At 41.5% G+C, this 19938-nt stretch overlaps 1 protein-coding gene across 2 annotated transcripts in view; it reads left to right on the top strand.

Moving 5' to 3' along the window:
- The first annotated feature begins 2141 nt into the window (after nucleotides 1-2141).
- The window catches only part of cux2b (cut-like homeobox 2b), a 116499-nt gene continuing 98702 nt past the window's right edge, over nucleotides 2142-19938 (top strand). The window contains exon 1 of one of the 2 annotated variants that reach the window (XM_077522238.1): nucleotides 2142-2331. In XM_077522238.1, the coding sequence (XP_077378364.1) occupies nucleotides 2269-2331 (63 nt within the window). In that variant the 5' untranslated portion in view covers nucleotides 2142-2268. Of the gene's footprint in view, nucleotides 2332-2659; nucleotides 3038-19938 lie in introns of those variants that run through there. The other variant, XM_077522240.1, reaches the window with a different exon arrangement.

Below are 19938 nucleotides of genomic sequence, written 5' to 3'. Positions count from 1 at the left end.
GAGACGTAGAGAATTACATTTCCCCCCTCAGCACGTCATAAAGTACTACCGGGTAAACAAGCAACAATTGCTTCTCTAGAACAGACATGGACAAACATTTACAAATAGGAAGCTCATGTTATTGTATATCTTGCTGGTACAAATAAATAAATAAATAAATAAATAAATAAATAAATACATAAATAAATACAGAAATAAAGAAATAAAGAAATAAAGAAATAAAGAAATAAAGAAATAAAGAAATAAAGAAATAAAGAAATAAAGAAATAAATTCTTATGCAATTCAAACCAGAGTAGATTGAAACCATACCGTGCCGTGGGGTCCTTAGCAGACAACAGAAAACTTCAACAAGTGCATAGAACAATACAACAATTATGTGTGGCTGCAGTGCTTTTTAATTAATGGCGGTAGAGGTTGGAAGAATTTTAATGATGCTGAATGTGGTGTTGTGTCCTCTACAAACAGATAAAGTTGAACTTGAATTTGCTCTATGCTCCACTTCAGAACAGAACGTTCCTAAGAGGTGTGCGTCCATGTTGTTGACAACAGCCACTTTGCTGAAGAGGGTGTTTTTGGTGCGTTCCAAACAGAGACAGCGAGAGGAGTCAAAGGAGACAGTACGGAATGTCCTAGAATAGCGTGTTCTTGTGCGCTTCACTCTCATCTGACATGAACCCTTCACTCCTCTGATGAACTGATGTTTTGCACAACGCTTCTATACAGGAAACACTACGCGTGTTTCTGTTTACACAAATTATTTCATGTCATTTTCTGAAGAAGACAAATACTATTCATGCTTAATTCTGAATGACAGCTGTTTCCTGGAGAACCAAAGCAAGCTACTGGACTGTGAGCATCGATAATTCTAGTCTTCTTTGGCAAATTGCTGACAGTCATTTATAGTGCAACTATTCAGCTTCCCAGATGCATCAATTCCTTATTTGTTTTAAGCAATATACTCTAGCTTCACCCCGGAGTCATAAATAATAATAATAATAATAATAATAATAATAATAATAATAATAATAATAATAATAATAATAATAATAATAATAATAATAATAATGACAATTCCCATTACTTTTGCCTTCGATGTTGTCTGAAGCAGAATGTGCCCTGAGGACGAAGTACTTCAAAGGTTTTCAAATGGCATATCAAGCAGAAGGGTTAAAGGTGAGGCTAGTGATCACAACATGGGCAGGAAGTGTAAATCATTAAAACTAACTTTACTATGGTCTCTAGAAGTTATAATGAAAGTAATGGCACTAAACATGGGTGATCGCCTTGCCCACCAGGGGGAGCACCTGTCACCTGATTTGTGCAGCGCATGTCCAGAGCAATATTTTATTTGAAGGAAGAACATCCCTGTGCTTGAATAATTTGACACAACGCTAGCTGTCCGGCAATATGCTAATAAAACAACATAATCCGAAATGCAAGCATTTTATCCATTAATATTAATACACATAAAATAAGTGATCAATAAAACAGCAAACATCACAACCTTCGACATACGAGATGTTTATTTTATTTTATTTTGCAAGAAACATTCTCTGCTATATTTTACATGATATTCGAATAAGACGATTTTAAGAATGAAAACTCACAGTAAAGTGCTTACTTGAAAATGTGTTATGTGTCAGTTTATATTGGGAGGGGTGTAATATTGGGGACGATAGGTGTAATTAAATTTATGTGTAAAGTAAAAACTTTTTTGAGGGAGTTATACTCTAAATATAGGCTATTACTTAAGACAACGGGCCAGTAATGTATTTTATTGGCTACTCCCTGATAGAAAGTGAGCTCCTCAAGAAACAAGTAAGTGGGCTTGGCTAAATTCCCTGAACTGCACTGATCTACTCATCATCTCCTTCTCTCCTTTTTTTTTTTTTCCCAGACACGATCGATTAGCCACGAGTTTCACGTCAATATTGATAACTTTGCCAAAAAAAATAAAATAATCAAGTGCAATTGTCCAGTTAATGTGGACGTAAGCTCGGACCCAATCAGTCGGCGTTTACTTTTAAAGTGGTGTTGCCAAACCTACTTTTTTTTTTTTTTTTTTTTTTTAAATCTTTTTTCTTTTTTTTGTACTTCTACCAAACATCCGAATCAGACGTGATGACAAACATATCGGCGGAGCCGTGTTGTAAGTGTGTTTTTGTCAAAGTGGCATCCCTGCCCATAAATGCGCTTTAACTGGGGGGAATCCAGCCCACATATTTATTGCAGCCACTGAAAAAAAAATCTCCTCAATATCCCCCAAGATGGCCGCCGATGTAGGATCGATGTTTCAATATTGGAAGAAATTTGATCTACGGCGGCTTCAGGTTAGTGCTTTTCTCCTCATTTTGGCTTTATTTTTCTAGCGGCAAGTGTTCTGTTTGTGCTCGGAGTGTTTCGGGTCTTTTTTGGGTGACCGTGAGAGTGAAAGCGGCGTGCTTTGCATCGCTACTTATTAGAAATTGATCCGTGTTCTGCCTTTGTTCGGTTCAATCATTGATCAGCGTGGAGCGACCGCGGAGCAGCACAAGCCTCCACGAGCCACACCGATCTGGGATCAGCACCGCGGACAGCACTGTTATTTTGTGCTTTTTTTTTTTTTTTTGCTCAAATCTCCACCGCGAACAACTCGCGCCGCTGTGCTCACATGCACGGAAACTTTTAATGCGCCGTCGAGTCGCTCGTCTTGCATGGTAACTTTTCACGCAGCTTCGTGTTTTTATGCGGTTTGTGTCGACGGACGTCGTGATGCTACTGGCTGCACCGGGGCTTTAGCTTGAAACCCAATTTTAATGTCGTTTTAGATGTTTGCGGCATACAAGCTGACAAGTTTGTGCAAGTTTTTTTTTTTTTTTTTTTTTTTTTTTTAAACGAACGTATTTGCTAGTGTTTGTACGTTTGACGGAAGCTCGTTGGTCGCAACGAGTGGACTGGACAAGCGAGCTCGTCGCCTTTGAAGCCTCCAAACGATCATCTGGTGGACTTTTGTGGTACAGAAATGTGTCTTAACGGCTAGCGTGAGGAATGTGGCAGGTGAGCGCTTTGGTTTTTTTTTTTTTTTTTTTTTTTTGCACACGAACATTACACATGCAGTATCGTTTCTTGTAGCTTGACCACACCGTTAGCCACAAAGTTGAATTGGTGAATCACACTACAAGGCGTTTTTGTTATTTTATGCTGTATATTTTTTTTTTTCAAGAAAGCAGTGTTGGTTGAAATCATCTGTGGTTTCCGCTCCCCTCCCTCTCGAGCCCCTCTCCCCCCCCTGAAGCCGCATAGGGCTGCTCGACCGGGGGAGGCGGTGGGGGCTTGTGTAATTGTATTCCCCGCTAATGTTTGTAAATCAGCCTCGGCCGGCGCAAGGGCACCATCTCCGCCGTCTGACTGATGTCGCGCATCATGACAAATGACAGGAGCATGGCAAGCCCGCCCCCCTCGCCAAAGCCAACCGAGCAGGAACAATCACATCTGGTGTCGAGTGTTATTGCAGCTCCTGGCCGCTGGACCGCCCTGTCATCCGGGCCACCGGCACACGGTTGGAGCTGGCTCTCTCACGGAACGCGACCTAGAAATAGTCTTGAGCATTCAATGAGCTTTTTCGTCCATTTGCACCGGGTAGCCTCGTCGAGACATTCCCAGCTGCCCCCAAGCCATCAACCCATCGTTACAGCCTGCAAAATAAGTGTGACCTTATCTTAGGGTATTGGGATCCAATACAGGAACTACATCTGTCTTATAATCATTTGCACGTGACCCATCTAATTAGATTCAGTAGAAAACCGCATAAGAAATCTGCCTTGCCTATGCTAATAATGCTCATTTATTTTATATTGTGTTATTCTTGGTGTAGTTTGCCGTAACTGCACTGCATCATACTGAGAGATGTGTTAAATGTTTTGTCTCATGTGGCGAAACCAAAATTAGAAACACTGCACTGTAAACCACAATAATTAACATTGATAAATACTTCTCCAACTCTGGAAAAAATGGCATAGTTCTTGCAAAAGCAATTTTTGATGCAAGTCTACTAATATGTATGTGCACCTAATGTGCTTATACATATTAAAAAAAAAAAAAAAAAAGTCTGATAGCATTGCACTGTATATATTTAAGATGCAAATTACTGAAGCAGGTTGTTTCAGTGGTAGAGCTATGTTGCATGGTAGATACTGTGACACGCTTGTCATTTCTCCCTTCAATCATATGTCAGTTTTGGTGCTGATGTGCTTCACAAAATATCTACTAAAGCGGTAACTTAGAGTGCAAAAGAATCACAGTATATAATGTCCTTATAAAATTTGGTAAAAAAAAAAAAATCACCCTTGTAAAACTAGTTGTATCCAGATTTACTAATATTTCTGATGTCATTGTTGCCAAATAAGAAAATATAATAATTAATATGGTTAATGCAATACTACAATATACCACCGTAGTCACTTTTAATGAGTGACATTAAATGTAACACTGAATTGTGCAGTTTCACTGTTGTTGACATTTATTAGTCATCTTTTGATTCAGTAAAGTTTCAAATTTAGATTGTAGTCCATGTTTGGATGTATAGTATAAGCTTTAGTACAATGCATACAAACACTCTTTGCTAATGGCTGCCCTTGCCACAATAATGTTCATAAGGTTTGTTAAAGTCAAATTCATGGCTGAGCTGTTGTCTTGCATTTAAAACAATTTGAGTACTTTATACTCACAAATGTGTTTGTGAACAAGATGCAATTTTTCAGACACATAGCTTTAATATAGCTCAGGTGATTACGATTTGAGAACATTGTTTTATTGCTGCTAAATTTTAGTCTAACATTATTATTTTTCCCCACCACATGCCTGACACTTGCAGCGTGGCTTAAAGTGACACCCATAGCGGCAAGTGATTTCACTTTGAGAGAATGAATAATCATTACAGCAGACGCGCGACCCAAAATGCCATTCTAGCGTTTATCGTGTGACAGTGGGGGCTATTTATAACGGCAGTTAACACCGCAACATTTATTTTCTCATTACACACTATTATGAGTATATGAAGTGTTGGCGCAGTCGAGTTGTGCCTCTGAGTTGTCTAAGGATGAATAATTCACCTGCAGGCTGATGAAAAGAGGGCACGGAGAGTGTGAAGCGCTGAGGTGGGGTGACCTTGGTTCCTGCTGGCTGCAGGTCACCCGGCCGTTGCTGTGGTAATCATTCACACCGGCCAGATGGCATTTCTGTGGGCGGGCGTGAAAAGGACGGGTCAGGGTCTCTCCTGCCAGGCCCAGTGAAGAACCCCGGGCCGGTGCGGTGCCAGCCAGGGGAAGCGACTAGTTTCTGTAGATGACTTTTGATTACGCTTTGCTTTCATGTTCACTTCAGTATGTACCTTTTCCCTGTTTGTGATAGTAAAAAAGATTTGTAATGAAACAAATTGTATCTGGTCGGACTTGTAAAGCTTGCGCTCGGTTGTCTGTCCGCATGGTCACTCAAATCCGGCAGTCTGTTGTTTCGTCTGTTGTTTTCTTGTGATGTTGCAACGCTGTGCTCATTTGGCGAAATAATGCCTCAGTGATTTGTTAGGATTCCTTGACCCTGTTTTCCGCTCTTCTCTTCCACGAATTTAAGAGGCGGTGGGGTTTTTAGATCACAAACAAAAGCGGCACTACATTCAGCATGACTCAGTTGCTCTGGTGTCAGCTCTAATCCACACACATAGACAACAGTATTGCCAAACAGTGAAATTGCTTTGCAGCCTGTGAGCCGGGATGCCTCGGCTGCCAGCCCGCTCTGTGTGCTGTTTGCCAGCAGAATCCACACACACACACGCACGCACACACACGCACGCTAACCTCCCAATCTCAAATTGGCTGTGAAAATCGCTGTCTGTCTCTCATTCATTCACGCTTTAAATGTTTGTTTGCTGATACTGTTAATGTCACATGTCTCAGTGTAATCTCATTGTAGTGGGGAGTAAGTCTGTCTGAGCGCCTCCAATCTCGTATTATTTATCCTAATGACTGTATCGTTTCATTCCAAAGCCGCGCTGGCTCGAAAAGGCTTCAAAGTTGCCCTTCACTGTGGGTACTGACTGCACTCTGTGTTGTTCATTATTCCATCTTTCGCAACTCGTCTCATGTTGGCAGCTCTTTTTAAATGTGTTGCAGATTAAGCGCTGCGTTGAAATGTAAAAGCGCTGGCTCGAGTCGTCATATAAACGTATGCCCCCTCTAACGCTACCTGTTTGACTCCAAGGGAGGGCCGTGCCTGTCACAATCTGGCATCCTTTGGGCTGGCCCTCTTTTTTTTCATTTGACAGTAGCAACAAAGAAAAACGAGGAAGTGGAGTTTTACACAACCATCTGGGGCAAATTGAGATGTGAAATCCAGGAGCAATAACCCAAGTATATATAACCAGGGAACATTAGAGCGTGAGAGGAGTGAAACAGACTTTAGCGTTAAGCTGTTTAACCTCACTGTGTAGCATTAGTGGTAGAGACTTCAAAGCAGATGCTTGAGCGTTGGAAGACGAATGACAAATGGGTTTAGAGAGAGCTACGTTCAGCATTCACACTTGAAGACTAGGCCTGTCATTAATGTCAGCTTAATCACTCTGACCTTCCTTCAAGTAGATTTCCATACCTATCCATTTTTTTTTTTTGCCGTGCTTGTGCTCCCGTCTTCACGCTGCCGCATGTGCGGTGTTTTGATAAGCGCTGCTGTGATGACATTGTTTCTAAAGTCGTACTTGCCACATTTCGAAGATGTACTGTCGTATGCTCATTTGTCATTTTTAGACACAAGACCTCAGTGGAGCAGATGGTAAAACATGTCGTTACCTCGTTGTAATACAGTATAAAATACTGTACAGTGAATTTCATGAATTCATCTACAGCGGGTTCCGCAAATACGGGGCACTGTCTGGGGCCCTGCCTGACTACGAGTGGTGAATTTGCGCAAATAATTGACACTCCCCTAAAAGCGAGAAACTGCGGTGCGCCGATCGCGATTAGCCAATTTGTGTGGAAAAGTGCGTTAGCAGCACACGTCGATCACTGCTGATCACAAAACACGATCACCCGCAACTTGTACTTGGACCAGCCTGTGTGTCTCCTCTAGGGCTGTGTCTAAATCGTCGATTAACACTGAGTACTCAATTACCAAATTATTTTGAAATTATTTTTACACTTGAACTGTTATGTTCTGGATTTGGATCACAAACACTTTATTCGCATAACATCAAGAGGCGTAGAACAAACTTGACAATGAGAAGGTATCGAGAATCACGAGAAGCTAAGCTAACTTGGGCGGTGGAGTTGCACAGAGGAACAGAGGTAATAATCGGACAAAAACACACACTCATCAGACAGGCTTATATAGAATCGATCTGATTGGCTGTGGCTAGCACATGTTGGTCACAGGACTGACATGGAATTATCTGATTGGCTGTTGACCAGATAAAGAGATTAAAGATCCCTGACATCACATAGCTTCTGACATCACATAGCGTCTTACTTACTGGTTACATCAGTTCAAAACAGACACTTGACCACACGGTCATGACCCAAACATAACCCTTGCATGACCCAGTCATGACATGAACAGCCTTCACTACCTTCATACAAAGATATTCAGTTGAGAAATATATCACAAATGTCCAATTATACGTAGAAAATTACCTCTGAATGGTGAATAGATGGAAACAATGGCTGTCATGTACAGTCGTTGCTTTCAAGGATCATGGTGGACACGTCAACTGATCAGCTGTTTTTTTATTTTTTATTTCCTAAATTCCGAAATGCCTGGATCTGAGCCCTGTCAAATCGTGCTCACTCGCGCTCAAGAATGCCCACAAAAAAAAAAAAAAAAAATGCAGGCCACTAGCGTGAAAATAATGTATCCATCTATTTTATTGTACAGTCACTTATAATCAAACAGGCCACCATGCTCGACAGTAAACTACTCTGCCGTCGCGGAATAAATACAAATTTGGAAAGTTGGTAGCATCATATTTTAATGTTAACACAATTCTAAAACTTCCGGTTTTAGTTTCTCCGGTATTTCCAACGGATAATATTAACCTTTTATGTTATTAATCGTCACAGCTTACCTTGTGGACTCAAAATGAAATGACCGTCACAGAATTATTTTCTGCTGAGGTACTGTGAAATTATCGACAGCGTGGAAGTCAGTTAAATAGTGTTGTGTTGTAATTTCATTCTGCCAGCTTATTGGGAACAACTGTTTTTGAATTGGATGCATTTTGAGGCTATAAAGGGCTCGAGTTTACATGCGGCTGTCGGCATCTCAAGGACCGAAATGCATTCACGCACAAACGGCACAAATCTCAGTAAGGTTTGTTTATTTTATTTCTGCAATATATATATGCAATATTGGAAACAGTCAAATCGAGTGATTGATTTTAAAGGGGAAAAAAAAATATTGACTCTCAAACTGGGTCACCATATGCAGACCACCATTTCTGAGGACAGACCACCACCACACACTGAAAATTTAATTTTTGTTGCATTCACAAATGTTAGGGACAATGTGGCTTAACAGTGTTTTGTAGGATTCATAAAGATTGTGAAAGTTTTTTGGCGATTCCTTAACTCTTTGACCGCCAAAAACGTTTAATGACGTATTCTAAAATCCTAATGAATGCCGCTAAAAACGTTAATTTACATTTATTACGTTTTTTTTTTTTCTCTCTCAATGGGCAGCGCAACGTCTTGCGCAGTGCTGCCTTGTCACTAAACAAAAAATATTAGTGTCAAAGTCACTGTTGTGCAAAAAAATGTGTCTTTTCCCAAAAAGCTTGTTTTTCTCTTAATATTTTTGTATTTTCGCTTATGTCACTCAAATGACCTAATTTCAAATGGTGATTACTAAAGAACGGAATAAGGTACAAACATACTTTTTCTTTCTCATGAAAGAATGGAATCCAATCTTTCATATGGTATCCACCATATTTATGTCGTTATACCGCGCAATATTCTGTTTGCTTTGAAAGATGAGTGAAAACGCTCCAAATCGACTGGCACCGTTTGGCAGTCAAAGAGTTAAAAAGTCCTACTGGCAAATAGCCAAATCTGCATGACTTAAAACCACCAATAGGTTTATATTTCAGTCATTAAAGTGTAAATATATATTTCTAGGCATGCTCTCGTCTCACATACCATATTATTGATTTGAATATATTGATGATCTGCTTTGAATGGTGTGCTATATTTCCCCCTGTCTCAAAGCTGTAGCTCAATTTTTTTTTATTTTTTTTTCCAGCTCAAGCGCACCCTCGGTACATGACGGTGCTTCACAGAGATGCCTAATTTTTTATAGCAGTCTTCTGCTGCCCTGAGGCTGAAGCAATTGCTCTACAGGAGTAAATAACCAGCTTTAACAAAACTTAGGGGACACATTAGTCTGCAGGAGGACTGCTTCGTAGTGGTAGGGGCGGCCTCTTCTTCCCTCACACACGGCCAGTACGAAGCATCAGCAGAGAGGTAATGGCTCATCGGCATGAGTATAAAGCTGTGGCCTCTCTCCCTGTTGACAGCCGGCCCCCCCCTGCCCGGCGAGTTCATATCGAGCTGTGTTTCTCCGCCGCGGCCTTGGCTTTATTTGTTTTTACCAGCTGACGCCACTGCACACATATTGAGCACCGGTCCTTTCTTGTTCATATCACAGGCTTTTCACCAAAAAAAAAAAAAAAAAAAGACCCCCCACCCCCACCCCCCCCCTCCCCGCCCGCATTATGTCGCTGCATCACGGCCTACCGTGCCTCATCTGACCGGAGCCATGTTCCACTTTATTCTCATTTCGGCCATTTCATTCTTCATGACTTAAAAACGGGAGCAGTGTGCGCCGTGTGTTCTTGTGTTGCTTGTCATGTAGCGCATGATAGCATAGTGTGATGGGGACTCCTGGGCCCAGTTGCACTCATGAGATCAATGCTTCTCTAACCCTCTCCCGGTTGTCTTTGGGGACCTCGGCTGCTCTCATTATGTGCCGGTGCTTGGAGTGCGTTTTCCCATACGGGAGAAGTAGACCGGTGCATGCCAGCCATTTATGGAAGATGCATGGTGGTCTTTTGAGTGTAGTCCACTTTTTTTATTAGCGCTACAAAGCTGCATTTCTACAGTATAATAAAGAAAGCGTGCCGTGGCGAGAAACTGATGGATGGGTCTGGTTGTGTCAGTTTTTTTTTCTCCCACCGCCACACTGCTAATTACTCTTTTATTTATCCCCAACAATGGGAGGGCATAGAATAAATCTGAGTCATGCACTCGTGCTGCTTCACCAGAAAGGTGTAGACTAGGGCTCTAAAGCGAGCGAGTGGCTTCAAGAGGTATAGTTTATCATTTTTAATGGAGAGGAAGAGGAAGTAAAGACGTGAAGCGGTGCTTTGTGATTTATATGTCGACGCATTCGGTGGAGAAAAGAGCAAGTCCACACTATCTCCCTTGTCCTTGCAGTCTGTTCTGAGGCACTCCCACTCACATCCGAGCCCTTTCCACATTCTTGGCTCCTCTTTACCAAAGCACACCTTCCTTTCGTCTCAAAACCTCCAGGGAAGAATGTGAGGATTTACCATGTAGGATTGAGCAAAAATGCTCACATATATTATGCAGCAATTCTGTTGGTGATCACTTGAAACTAGGGTGACCACATTTGAAAATTAAAAACTGGGATACTACAATTGATCTGAAAATCAAGTACACGTTAAATTCTCACCAAATTTAATCACTTACCAATCTTCGTCAGGGAGTTGAGTGGGGATTAGGGCACATTCTATCGTCAATGCACTCACCATTACAATGGCAGCTATTGGAAGCTGGCTGTGCCGTTTGCCACACCCCGGTCCCGCATTGTAACTCAGTAGAAATATGCCACCAGAAAAGCTCAGCTTGCTTTGGCTCTCTCCAGCGACCGCAGCAGTATGACTACATTTCCCATGATTCTTAGGATACAGAAACAGGAAGTAGTTCCAGTTCCGGTGTCGGTGTCAGATGTGATTGGGCTGCCAGATTGTATCGGGGTCGCACGCAGATGGCGTCACGCTACAGGATTGTCTGGATATTGTCTGTTTACAATTGTTCAAAATAACAAAATTGATGGACTAAAATTGTAAAAACGTAAAAAAAGCAAAAAATATAAAAGCATGATACTTTAAGAGTGAAAAGAAAAATAGATTGAAGCGTCTTCGCGCTTGCCGGTGACGTCAGTACAGCAGCGCTAACGAAGTTAGCTTCGGTTTCTTTTTTTTGCTCTGTTCACAAATCAATCACAATAACAAAAACAGTCTTAATGATAATAGGAACATTAATAATCTAAACTGACAATATTTGTCACATCTGAGTCAATTATTTTATGTATTTATCATTTATTCAATCTATTTGATTGTTTATTCAATATATTTTGTGGTTATATCCTTAGCTTTATTTACGTTTTTACAATTTCAGTCTGGATATTTTGTTATTTAAATTGCTTCTTTAATATTTTCTTTCCAATGTTTGACGTCAATCCTGTAGCGGGACGTGTTCGTTAACTGATTCGTAACTCACCTGTTACCGATTCGATGAGAATGTGGAAGTAAATTGGAAGGAATTTAACAGTGAAATTCCCTTTGGGTTTATCGTATGAATTTTTTAAATTTTTTTTGTATCAATCAATCAATCAATCAATCAACTTTATTTGTATAGCACATTTAAAAATCCACAATGGAACCAAAGTGCTGCACATAAAATAAGATAATAAAACCAGATAAAATATAAAAACATACTTAGAAATCACAAAACACATAAAATAATATAAACAAATTAATGCCAGTCTACTGCTTGTAAATATCAGTAATACTATGTGTAATTTATTTATTTATTTTATTGTTACATGGCAAAACACGGGATGCCGGGACGACACCGCCATAATATCGAGACAAAACAAGAAGGTTGGCAAAATACACCAAGAATCAATCGGGACATCTGGTCACCCTATTGTAGACAAATAACACGGTATGCAAGGAGCATAAAGCATAAATCTCCTCCCCTGCCTTTCAGCTGAATGAATTTTGTTGTTTTTTTCAAATCTGCCAATGTCATGTCTCCATTTTCAACTGTACGCTTAGTTCGGAAGTGGATGGCATTGGAGTATTGACGAGGGTTTGAAACGGTTAGCTTTGCCGGTGTGTAATATAGACCTCGAGGCTATTCTTTATTTCCGCTCAGTCTCATGAGTGCTTTCTAGACCTTGTAAGCTTAATTAAATATGCAGCTGAAGACTGTAAGCGGGTCACTGTTTTTGTCTTTTAAGTGTGGTAATAGAGGCTCGCATCAACATAGACAAAATAACGACTGTTAAGGCATTTTATGTTATATCTTTATGTCAAAAGGTGAAGAGGGAACAAAGAACTGAATTCAAGGAGCTTCCACCCCCCCACAATTTCCCTCGTTAGCCTCCTACTGCAATCCTCCTGTAGTGTCTTTTCCAGATGAATTTTATGATATTTTCTCCGCTCTCCCATTTCTTCGCTCTCTCTCACTCCTCAGCAGTTTTCCCCAGACAGGTTCCACAGTGTTTTAGAGGGGATGGATTTAATTGCTCTGTGGGGATTGGTTGGCTGTGCCGGGCTCGGCTGTTTAATTAGTGTACCCTGCCGGGATTGGTTTAATGCTTCATGATCTTGAAATTGTCTGATTGTTCAGCCCTCTGGGGACTCTGCCTGCCTACATAGACAGCAGGTTTAGCTAAACATTGCTTCAGGCTTGCGGCAGTGTGCCTGAGGACCTAAACAGCTGAAATTTGGGAGAGGGTCAACTTTTAAGACAAACCACAGGTCATACATTTGTAGTAGAAAGTCTTGCACATTCACCAGAATTGAATATATCTCACTGGAATGCTTCCTGTATTTAATTCAAACGTGATATTATATAGGGAAATACTCAATTTACTATTTCCAATATTTAGACTATGATACAGTGTTTTTGTATGATAAGTAGACACTTTTGCTCCATCCAGCAAAAGTAATATTCATGTGAATTTATGCTTCCTCACAACTTTCTGAACATTTTTTTTTTTTTTTACTTGGCGGTCTGAATGGATGTCGTCGCTTGTGCCGTCTTTTTAAACATGGGCGGCATCGCCTCATGACGATCTGTGAATTATGTGCGTGGTCACCTTGAGTTAGGGGAGCTGCGGAGATTACATTTCTGTAAAAGGTTTGGGGCGTGTCTGTGTCCCTTCAGTGGCCTTCCGCGGGGATGCCCTTGATTTTGTTCAATCACGGCAGTGTTTTTGACCTTAAGAGTAAATGCGCTTGGCATCAGATCACACGGATAAGGAAGAGTGTGGCAGTTCAGTCCAGCACAGATAGTACTTATTGAAGGCTAAACTCATTCCGCTTCATCAAACTTATCGAGCCTTCGCTTTCAAAGAAGTCAACCTTGAAGTGCATAAATCTCCATTGGCTGGTAATAAGAATATGGTGCTTCCTCTGCCGCTATTTGTCCTCTTGGACAATGATGACTGGATGTTCTTGTACAGTTAAGCCCTGGTATACGCGCACAATGATTCTTCAAATCTTAAAAGACTGTTCATCAGTGAGAGATCCCACACACGAAGAATAGATAAAAAGTCAGGAATTTAACTGTTTGGCCATATTGTGTGTGTGGTGTGCTCTGATAATCTCAACAGAGTACTACACACATTAAGATTCTCTTCCAACACCGATCTAGAAAGAGGCAAAAGTATCGCATGGCCACGCGGGATCTTTCAAAAACAGTCGGTCCGGGATATGCGCCGATATTACCCGAGTGTTTCCAAAATGGACCGGAGGTGAGAGAGCGTTGTAAAATGTCCAGGCATTCTGATTAATATTGCTTTTGCGGAATATGAATTAAGAAGCAAAAGCCCACTACTTTTTATCCATCTCGTGGGACGGCCATTTTGCCACTTGCTGTCAACTGAAAACGACATCACAGTTGCTCAGGGCTCAGGTCACAACCAATCACAGCTCAGCTTCAGAAAACAGTTGATTATATTCCACAAATGCAGTATTAATCATAATGTAGTGTTAGTGCTTAATTGTGTGGTTGCATAGCACATAATACAGGGAGTCCTCGAGTTAAGGCGCACTTGACATAAGATGTCTTGACTTCACAACGGTTATGCCTGGGCCGCCATTTTGGCTCCTCGTCCGCCATATAGCCCGCAGTTTTTTCCCCTCGCCCGCTATTTAGAAGATTTTTGGTTGCAAATATTAAAAGCTAAAGTACCAATATCGGTGCCGTTAGCAGCCTGATAATAGAAAATTGCCATTGATTCCATTTAATTTTAAGGAAAAATGCTATCTTGGGATATATAGGTGTCATTGTGTTTTTTGGGTAATTTTATGTGAGAATAATATCAGTATTTGGTATCAGTATCAAAGTGTTGAGCACTTGAGTTTTACAGCCAAATTGTCATACGTCTGTAAACGGCAAAAGTGTGATTTATTTCAATATGAGTTTACTCTATGAGGAGTCCTTCAGGTAGACATCCAAGTCTGTGCATTCTGCTTCTGTTGACTAAATCGCGCTAAACCCTGGGGGTACATTTTTATTTTCCCCCTCTTCTGTGTTTCCTATGGTGTTTACATCATTAGAGACCTCGGGCGGATGCGCATGATCACCAAGGCGATTGAACACATGGTAACTGAGCTGCTCCCAAATGAGTCCCACCCTGATTTCCATCCCCTCTCTCTCTCTCTCTCTCTCTCTCTCTGGGGGAGATGCCCTGATTACTGAGTGACTTTGTGCTGGAGTTGAGGGCCCTCTCCAGCTGTTTGGATTATTGTTGTGCGATGGTGATGAGGAATCAAAGTTGTTCTGAATAGACAATCTTGTTCCTATGAATGTTGCTTAGCTATGTTAGAGCTTTTTTTTTATTCGGCCGTCAGAGTATAAAGCTGTAGCACTGGCTATTTATGTATTTATTTTAGGGAGGATTGTCAGGTCAATTTCGGATCACGACCAAAGGCAATACTGTTGGTCTTTGATAAAGCCTTCAAACGTAATAACACAGAGCTGGTTCTCATTCAAAAAATGATATTGCTCTCCCCCCACTGCCTCTTGGCCACGGCTGTGTGTCCAGCGCCAGTCTAGACGTGCGGCATCATTAACCCGCTGCGACCTCGACCACTGTTGAATTGGCTGTCGCATCCCCCTGCAGTCTAGCCTCAGAAGCTTCTCCTGTCCCACAGGGAGCTGGGGGCTCCTCTGGACCGTCCATTAGAGCCACTAGCCTCGACTGCAGGCTGTAATAGGCCAAGTGGCCGGAGCGTCTCTCAGACTGCTGAATAATTCAGAACGTCTGGGCGGTGTCTAGTCCCAGGGCACAAGGGTGTGTGGGGGGGGGGGGGGGGGGGGGGTGAACTGGGGTGCAGGGGCTGCGTCGAGGCACAGGGGTTAATAACAGGTCCGTCGGTAGCTTCTCAACCCCCCCCCGACAATACACCCAACCCCTCCCCACGTACGAAACAATCCTATTCAGTTGATTAGATTTTTCAAAATGGATCAATTTTTAATCAGCGGAGCATCTGACTATGGTCAATACGAACGTGGCTGGGAAGACAGTTGCTGGACAGCTGTCTTTATTTGTTGGAATGTTTGCTCTTTTTTTTTTTTTTTTTTAACACTACACAAGGGCATGGTAAGAAACTATTGGCTCAGACCATGGAAGTCATACCTTCGTCCTATTATGTAATTTGCATGTTATTGCTACTTAGCTTTATTTGACATCACATCCACCAATTCCAGTCATGATATCATGATATTTATAAGTCAAGTCATGGTATTTTCCTGCGCAATTGTGCAAGAGATATGCTTGAGCGCTATCTAAATAAAGATGACTTGACTTGACTTCTCCATTTGCATCCACATCTGTAGTATGAATAAAGCGCTAAACCAGCTGTAGTCCAAACGTTACATTTTCATTCTGCTGTGGGAATGAATACCCTTTCGCTGTTAATAGAGACGGGCACCTGAATTTATCTACACATTTTCTGTAATAGCAGATGTGCCCAGTTAGGAAGACATTTGTGCAGTACATTCTCCCATTGTAATGAACAATTCCAAGTAATGTGTTTGTGTGGTACTACATTATCAACTCTAAATTGTCACACTCTCACATATATCATTTTCTATGTATTTGCATATATATCTATATACTACACATAGGCCTATCTAAAGAAATATGTTGCCCTTTTAAGCAATAATATGTTTTAGTAAGCAAGGTCAAATAATGCAACATGGTGTAAAATCAATACTGTTCTGTCCTGATGGGAGTAAATCATTTATCAAAGTCAAAAGGATAGATCAATAACATCACAACACGTAACACAAACACATTACGTAAATAATAAAATAAAAAAACAAGCCATGCTATTTAAAAATATTACCACGTTACCCACACGTCAAATCAGTCCAAAAATGTTATTGTTAGACTCAACATGACAACTAAGTTGGGTTTTGGTTGACCAAAATTGCAATACAACCACATTGTGTTGCAATAAAAAGGCATTATACATGACATTTTGCATAACAGTTGCTATAGCTTTCACGGAATGTTAATACTCACCCATAAATGCTATTTTTAACTTTTAACTTTGACGTTGTTGTACAGAAGTCCAGAACTACATTTGATCATTTAAATTTGTCTGCTACTTGGAGGACCTTCCTTCAATTAAGACAAGTTTTAGTGAAAAATATCCACAAATAAATCCACGGGAAGAAATTCCTAGTGTGTGCCAAGTGGGCTTCTTAAAATTGTGACGGTTCAATCTGTGTCACTTGCCCTTAAAAAACACGATTTATTAAATAGTACAACTTTAAACATTATTCCTGTTATTAGCTGGTAACCAGTTCAGGGTGTACCCCGCTTACTGGGCGAAGCCAGCTTGGATAGGCTCCAGCAACCCCCACGAACCTTGTGAGGAGCAAGCGGTAAAGAAAATGGATGGATGAATAAACATTATTCATGAGAAGAGCAAAGTAGGCCGCAGTATAGACCCCTTCAAAGTTTGTAAACAATGTGACGCAATTTAAAGGGCGGGGCTTAGCTGGAGGCAAAAACACCTCAGTGGCGTGTGGTTCTAACACCGGTCAGCATATTTTCACAGAAAGTTCACGTCGGAAAGGACGCGGAAAATGGCCATTTGAGTTAATATCTGAGTAAACTGATGAAAATAGAATAGAATAAACAGACAACCAGCGTTGTTTACTTCTAGCCGCACTTCGCTGCCTCCAGCGGTTGTTTTTGCCTCCAGTAAACACCGTGACGTCATTGTGACGTAGGCCATGAAGCGGTCCATCGGTCATATATTTTACTGAAAAATTGTTTATTCGTGAATTTCGTATAGATTTTAGAAGCTTTTGAAGAGCAGACAATTCCACCAAGATGGCGACCCCTTGTCAGTTGGCTAGTAATCGTACTAAGTACAGTTCTATGGACACAAATTATACCCAAAATGATAACTATGCTAAATTAAGACCCCTTTGACAGACAAATGAGCTTTATTATGCACGTAAAGACACTTTGATATGCTCTTGGATGTCATTTGATCATGTAAGTGGTCATAATTAATCGTGGATTGAGCACTGGTCCTTCTATTTACAAGTTCCTCAGTGCAAGCGAGGTTTTCACTATGAGCTATCACGACACTGCTGGTGTGTCACTGCTCTTACGTCCTCTAACCTTGTGTGCCCCGATTTGTCTGTTGGTCTATTCATTATGCAAAGGTGGTCATTCAGGGAGTCATTCTGGACCAGTGTAAACGAATCAGCCGCAATGATTAGCTGCCGCTTCTGCGAAAGTGTCCATCATTTTGTCAGTACAGATTTGAAGAACGGAGGATACGCCCCCCCCCACCCCTCCACACACCCACGGCCCAAGTCTTGCTCACATCTTGTCGATGAGTGACTCTGAACAGCGCCCAAAACAACAACCGGAGTAAATACACTGTAAGTGGAGTTACTTAATGGGAGGGTTTTGCATGCTTAATTGCAAGTATGGATTGAAGGTCCATTAAAAGACATCAGCGTCTTGGAGTACAGCATACAGTTTGAAGATATGTGAGATGGATTGATCTGATAACTTCTTGGCTTTCCTGTCTGGATGAAGTAATTGGAAACACGGAGAGCACCAAAGTTTAAAAAAAACAACTACAATATTGTTTCTAACCTGACTTTCCTCTTCCTATAATTCTGTACAATTTTGTTTGATCGGTTGATGCAAGCATGACTCTGGGTGGCACCGTATCTGCCCTGAGGGAAATATTAGAGTTATTTATGAGAACCTTTTTAACCCTAGCTCAATAGCAGCAGTCTGATGGTCAGTGTACAGAGGGACTCTCTGGCAGAGGAGGGGGTGGACCTGGCGTCAGCCACACTGACAAGCTCTTATTTACCGTCTAGATCTATGAGTCATTTTATGTACCTAATCGTAAAGCACTGAGATTTATCGAAGGTAACGGGACAGTGGGGAATACCCCATGAGACTGGCAGATTCACTCCACACCCACCCCGGAGCCTGGGTTCACTTCACCTGGCCCTCGACATATTTCTGAGTGGAGGGAAGGCTTGGGGTCCAGGTCCAGATGAAGAAGTATATATTTCAGGCTGGTATAGACAGCTGATTCGTTTCTCTCATAAAATAAGCACAATAAAAAAAATTGCACGGGCTAATGGATGACTCTGTAAGGATTAATAGCAGCTTATTGGTCAGCTGCTGTGACCTTCTGCGGGCTAAAAGAACACCAGCTGGGGTCTCCTGCTAGTCGCAGTAGATTTGTACAGCCACCAATAAGCAGCATCAGTAACTCATCTTCAAAACCTTCATGTCAAATACTGTTGAATTTTGCTTGGATTAGAATATAATGTTGGGGGTGGGAGGGATGTTGACATGCTCAGTGAGCATTATGTATGCCCTGTCCCATTAATATCAATGGGAAGCGCAAAAACAAAAAGGTATTGTAATGCTCCCTTTGTTCTTGACAGGATTGCTATCAGCCACCGCTGAATATTAGAATTAAACTTTCATTGTTGTGGAAACAGTTTAATCCAATCATGATCTGATGTAACAAAGTGCCATAATATCTCTCCGCATACATAATTGTAGCCGACTTAGCCCTGTCACTTTAAATTAACCTCTGCTGCAACAGGAGACGGGCTTCACTAATCTGCCATTGTTAGGTTTGGCAGTGTGTAGCAAGTGCAAAACAGATCTGGCAGTTAGTGGCAAAGTAAAGAGTTTAGAATGACAGCGGGACTTGTATGCTGCTTGAGCTAATATTGTCTAAATGTAATGATGCCGTGGTTCTTGGAATTAGTCGGAGGCCAATGGGTGGCACGAGTGGATGTGTGGATAAGGGATTTTTTCGGCATGGACTTCTCATTATGTCGCTTACTTTTTCAACTCCAAATTGGCAAACGGTTTAATCCCGAAAGACTTGACGTGACTGTGCCCATATGCCCACACTATGGCTTGTTGTTTAGTCTTGTGTTGCGGGCTGTTAAAATGTGTAGCGGTCCGGCAGCAAGCGTCGAAGGAGGCGACCTGAGAGGAAACTCTGCCAAGCGACTGACCCCACACAGCTCACTCAGCATGGCAGCATCAAAGCACTTGAGTCCTGCCCCCCCCCCCCCCCCATCCCCCGCTGAACGCACGTTTGTAACTTAAAACAAAAAGCTGATTGGTCCTTCTGTCAACTTCGCCTCATCCCCGCCGCTGTGGATGAGGTCTCAGCCCGGGAGATAAAATAGCTCAAATTTCTCATGTGCTATGCCATTTTGTCAGTTTGCCTGTTCCACTTATTCAGTGTTTTTTGACTTGCTGAGCTTGAGGGGATGTGAGTGCCATTTCGCACCCAGATCTGAGTTGTGTTGATTGAATTAGACAAAGTCGGGAGATAATTAAGAACCGCAAGG

The sequence above is a fragment of the Festucalex cinctus genome, chromosome 5 (genome assembly GCF_051991245.1).
Source record: "Festucalex cinctus isolate MCC-2025b chromosome 5, RoL_Fcin_1.0, whole genome shotgun sequence".
Classification (NCBI taxonomy): Eukaryota; Metazoa; Chordata; class Actinopteri; order Syngnathiformes; family Syngnathidae; genus Festucalex; species Festucalex cinctus.
This window is presented reverse-complemented; position numbering and strand designations above follow the sequence as displayed.